Genomic DNA, 5,376 nt, shown 5'->3' with positions numbered 1-5,376 from the left:
CAGAGCTAGACTCCATCTCAAAAAATAAATAAATAAATAAATAAATACATATGGCCGGGCGCAGTGGCTCCCGCCTGTAATCCCAGCTCTTTGGGAGGCCGAGGCAGGCGGATCACGAGGTCAGGAGTTCGAGACCAGCCTCATCAACATGGTGAAACTCTGTTTCTACTAAAAAGTACACAAATTAGTACGGCGTGGTGGCACATGCCTGTAATCCCAGCTACTCAGGAGACTGAGGGAGGAGAATCGCTGGAACCCAGGAGGCGGAGTTTGCAGTGAGCCGAGATAGCGCCCTTGCACTCCAGCCTGGGAGACAGAGCAAGACTCTGTCTCAGGAAAAAAAAAAAAAAGGTTTATTGAGGAATATTTATATTCCAGACTAGAACTCTTATTTTTCATGCAACTTTCTCTCGATAATTGCATTCAATGAGGTGGAAACTTTTTTCTTTCTGCTCATTTTCAAAATGTAAATTTCCTGAAGCAATACTAAAACCCAACAGCACTATTCTTTGAAAAGTACCAACCTTACAATGCTATATAGAGCTGACCCATACCTCAGAAAGCAAGTAAAAAGTTAAAGAGGTAATAGAATTGGAACTTTGATTCCCAAACCAGGTATACAATCCCTAGTTGGCATTGCTTTTAGTAAAAATCCATTTTCTGTGGGCAAAATATCTCAAAACGGATAGAAACAATTGTTTAGAGGATTTATTATTTTCAATGTCCTAGGTTCATTTCACTCAACCCAAACCAAATCAAAGGAGAAAGTAACTGTGCACTGGTTACTGAACTAATTGGTGTCATATTAATCTTCAGTGTAATAAAACTTTTTAGCTGAAATTAACCTAATGACATTTCTAAAAACAATGTAATCAATGTAAATCAATCTAGTAATATCCCCTTACAGGAGTTTTTAACTTGTAAACTTAATAATATTATGCGCACAGAAAATCCTACATGTCACTTGAGAGCAGGAGCTTGAGTTCAGCCTGGGGAACGTAGTGAGACCCCCATCTCTATAAAAAATAAGAGATTAACTGGGCGTGGGCCATGTGCATATTCCTAGCTACTTCTGAGGCTGAGGAGGGAGGATCTCTTGAGTCCAAGAGTTCAAGGTTATAGTGAGCTATGACTGCACCACCGCACTCCAATCTGGGCAACAAAGAGTGACCCTGTCTCAGAAAAAAAAGTAAAATTAAAAAAAAAAGAAAATCCTACGTATGTATATGTGCATTATTCCAATGCTTTCATTAGATTCCCATAAGACAGTGAAATCCCCCCCAAATTGTGAATCATTGCTCTTCACAGTTTATAAATTTATTTCTATTCCCATGTTATTAGTTTCAATAATTTGCCTACGTAAAATTAAGCAATATTATTCTAAATCCACCTTAAATTTCAAATTTCACAAATAACCGTGGACATATGTAAGATAAAATCACTACAAAACTACAAAAACACCACGAGTTATCCAAAAGTTCTTGGAGTCTACAAACCTCTCCCTGAGCTGTAATTAAGAAATAGTGAGAAACAAGAAGCACAGAAGAACCACTAAAAAAGGAGAGTAGGCTGGGCGTGGTGGCTCATGCCTGTAATCCCAGCACTTTGGGAGGCCAATGCGGGCGGATCACTTGAGGTCAGGAGTGCGAGATCAGCCTGACCAACATGGTGAAACACAGTCTCTACTAAAAACAAAAAAAGTGGACAGGCGTGGTGGCGGGCGCCTGTAATACCAGCTACTCAGGAGGCTGAGGCAGGAGTATCACTCGAACCCGGGAGACGGAGGTTGCAGTGAGCTGAGATCGCGCCACTGCACTCCAACCTGCGTGACTCCGTCTCAAAAAAAAAAAAAAAAAAAAAAAAAAAAAAAAAAAGGAGAGTAAGCTTTTGCCAACCCTTGAATAACTGGAGGTACAGAAAACGCCGGACGCTATAACAAGAACACACCTTTACCGATTAATACAGTTATAACTGCCCACAAAGACAACCAAATTTCAGTTTTCCATAATTAGAAAAAAATAGGAGAAAGGATTTGTCACAGACTATCAGATCATTGCAACTTCAAAAAGCCCTACGTAAAATTAGTTCCTTAAGCGCAAGGAAAATTTCATAATGCCCACAAGTTCTGGCAATATTTTGGTTTATTTTACAACAGCCTAGTAATTTAACAACTTATTAGCAAAAACATGTAACAATTAATGAGACTGCCTTCAAAGTACAGGCTGCGCCTGGCTACCACTGTCCTTAAAATAATCCAATCCTAGTGACAGTAGACGTCAGTTCAAACCTATGAACCTTTAACTATAAATCTGGCAACAGTTCAAGTACAAACAAAAAAACCCTAACCAAACTAAAGTCAACCAAAGTAATCCTGACATTTTTTTCCTTTCCTCAACCTCGGGGACCGCACCTCTTTGTGCACAAGGGTGTGAAAGTCTCCTAACCTCAAACTCCAGTTACCAGCCCGGCTACGACTCCCCGGCAAGACACCGTCGCCAGCCTCGGGTGGCTTTTGCTCAGCAGTGGAGAGAGGTCGGCGGATGCGGACGGGCGCGATCACTGAAGGAGTCCAGACTCCAGGCGTTGTTCCGCCGGGCCCGAAACCAAGACTGGGGGCGCGCCGTCACCAGAGACAGGGCCTCAGGCCGGCGCGGGGCAGCGGAGACCCAGGCTGCGGTCCCAGTTTTGGCCTGGGCTCTACCTCAAGGCTTAAGGACCGGCGAAGAGGACAAAAAGCAACGGGTGGACGCACCTGGCAAGGACCTTGGGCAGCCGGATCCTGCGTTAGTGCAGCGCCCGTCGGAGTCTCCCAGCATTCGCCGCCGCCCCTCCTCCCGGGCCAGGGCCACCTCCACGTTCCGTTCCAACGTGGCAGCCGCAGCCGCAGCCACGCCCTGCCGCCCAACACTTCCGGGAGCGACATGTCTCCCCGCCCACCCCGACGCACGGCCCGCCACGACACTTCCGGGACCGGCCGTAGGCTGGGGTGCAGGGTATGGCTCTGCGGGTTGGGCGCGCTCTGCGGTCATCGCGCCCGCGCGAATGTAGAAACCCTTGTCTGAGGGGCGGCGCGCAGAATGTGGATGCGGTAGCCAGGACTAGCGGGTAAAGGACTAGTGCAGAAGGTGTCTCCGTCCGGCCGAATAACCGCCGTGGTCCGCAGGAACGCCACGTAGCACTAGTCCTGTGAGGCGTCTGCAGCCCCTGGCGACACTGCCCGAGCCGAACCACGTGGAAAATTGGGCTGCAAGAGCTTTATTGTAATTTGTGACTGAGTTCTTAAAATTACCCACTTGATTACACATTCTGGCATTTTGAGAACTTACACAAAGCGAAACTATCTGGGCATACCCAAAGGTTATTGTGGACAAAGAGGCATAGATGGGGTGTTATGGTGTTATCAATTAGTACCCTTTCATACTTGTTACTATCCCATGGTATTGAGACCCGGTAGCACTCGCCTTCCGCTGTTACCTTACTAGTTTCCCCAGAGCCTCAAATCTAATTAGATGCGTTGCCTGGGTGTACTTTTAGTTTAGGGAGGAATTATTTTAGAGCGAGGTAAAGCCAAAGGAAAATCACTTGCTAAACTACCAGAAACTGGATTCAACCCAGGCCTCGTAACTTCTAGACAAGTTCTTTTCTCATTACACCTAGCATTCAAGCCAACTCTTGCACTTTGGGTGGCTAAAGCAGGATCCTGCCTCTTGAACAGCAGCAGTGTCGACATTCCCAGTCAGCTACATCTTCTGCAACATTCCATCTGATGCTTGCAGCTTCATAAGATAGCTTAACATTAATTCACGCCAACTTCTGAAATAACGAACCCAGCTTTTACTGGTAGTAATATATTTTTCTTTCAGTCTTCTAATTACCATTTTCTTTCAACGCAGTAAGTAAGGTTATCACTTTGGCCTGAATGCTAGTCAAACTGATTGGGATTTGTTTTTGATTAGTCTTCAATCCAAACAAGTAAATGCTCCATTTCAACCGCAAGCAGCTTTCTCTTCCTAGTGCAATTAAAACTGAAAGACGTTGAAGCAAGTTTACCTTTTTACATCTATCAGACTTTTTCAATAGGCCTGTATTACAGCTTCATGCAGGTCTGGGTCTCAACCTATCTTTGCTTTGCTGTCACCACTTTCAAATCTTCTAATCACATCCAATTTCACTTCCAGCATTATCACTTTTCTTTGCTGCCCTGTCCTTTGTTGACTAATTACCTATTTTGATTATCCATTTCTGTAAATGGTCACAAGTTTAATCTCTGGGGTCACGGAGGCAACACTACTATGCACTTTGTGCTTTGCTATCTGTGCATGAACTGATGATCAGTAACAAATCACCAACAAACTTTTAAAGTACGTAACTGGCCACTGATCATGATGCACACCTTTTTTTGGCAGAGGTGGGGGGCACAACGATTTGTGGACTAAAGAGCTAGCAGCAAAATTTATGCAAGTTTTCTCAGTACTGTGGCAATGGATTTTTTTTTTTTTTTTTGGAGACGGAGCGGAGTCTCGCTCTGTCGCCCAGGCTGGAGTGCAGTGGCCAGATCTCAGCTCACTGCAAGCTCTGCCTCCCGGGTTTACACCATTCTCCAGCCTCAGCCTCCCAAGTAGCTGGGACTACAGGCGCCCGCCACCTCGCCAGGCTAGTTTTTTCAATTTTTTAGTAGAGACAGGGTTTCACCGGGTTAGCCAGGATGGTCTTGATCTCCTGACCTCGTGATCCGCCCGTCTCGGCCTCCCACATTGTTGGACTGGTTTTATTTAACTTAATTGTGGTAACTGGTATTTACACATATTGGAACTGTGCAAAGCAAGGACTGCCTGTATCTAAAAAAAAACTCTAGTTCACAAAACACTTGTAATCCAATTTTGTTAACTATTATCCAAGCCTAATCTTGAATCAAATAAAAACTGAATTGCTCACTAGAAGAACGTTCGGAGAGAATTTAATGACGAATTCTTCAAATTAGGATTTCATAGCACAAAGATATTCTAATTTTTTTTAGAGACAGGTTTTTGCTCTGTCACCCAGGCTGGAGTGTGGTGGCAATGATCACAGCTCACTGCAGCTTCAACATCCAGGGTGCAAGTGATCCTCCCACCTCAGCCTCCCAAGTAGCTAGGACTATAGGCACATGGCCATGCTTAATTATTTTATTTTTTGTAGAGACAGGGACTCATTTTGTCACCCATACTGGTCTGGAACTCCTGGCCTCAAAGGATCCTTCTGCTTTAGCCACCCAAAGTTCAAGGATTATAGGCATAAGTCTCGATGCCCACTTGACATTCTTTCGGGAATTCAGATCCCTTCCCCTCATTTCAATAGTCTTGCGGTCTGCAAAGAGTGAAGTTGTAGACAAAACAA

At 44.7% G+C, this 5,376-nt stretch overlaps 1 protein-coding gene across 23 annotated transcripts in view; it reads right to left on the bottom strand.

Moving 5' to 3' along the window:
- Positions 1-2,947, bottom strand: part of SEC31A (SEC31 homolog A, COPII coat complex component) — a 75,565-nt gene extending 72,618 nt beyond the window's left edge. For 12 of the 23 annotated variants that reach the window (XR_002733685.1, XM_023222435.1, XM_023222439.1 and 9 more), the window contains exon 1: positions 2,753-2,923. Coding sequence is in view for 1 of the 23 variants with exons in the window: in XM_023222457.2 (XP_023078225.1) it covers positions 2,753-2,816 (64 nt within the window). In the remaining 22 variants the exon portion in view is untranslated. The other 11 variants (XM_023222446.1, XM_023222452.1, XM_023222449.1 and 8 more) reach the window with 4 other exon arrangements.
- Positions 2,948-5,376: the final 2,429 nt, after the last annotated feature.

The sequence above is a fragment of the Piliocolobus tephrosceles genome, chromosome 3 (genome assembly GCF_002776525.5).
Source record: "Piliocolobus tephrosceles isolate RC106 chromosome 3, ASM277652v3, whole genome shotgun sequence".
Lineage (NCBI taxonomy): Eukaryota > Metazoa > Chordata > Mammalia > Primates > Cercopithecidae > Piliocolobus > Piliocolobus tephrosceles.
This window is presented reverse-complemented; position numbering and strand designations above follow the sequence as displayed.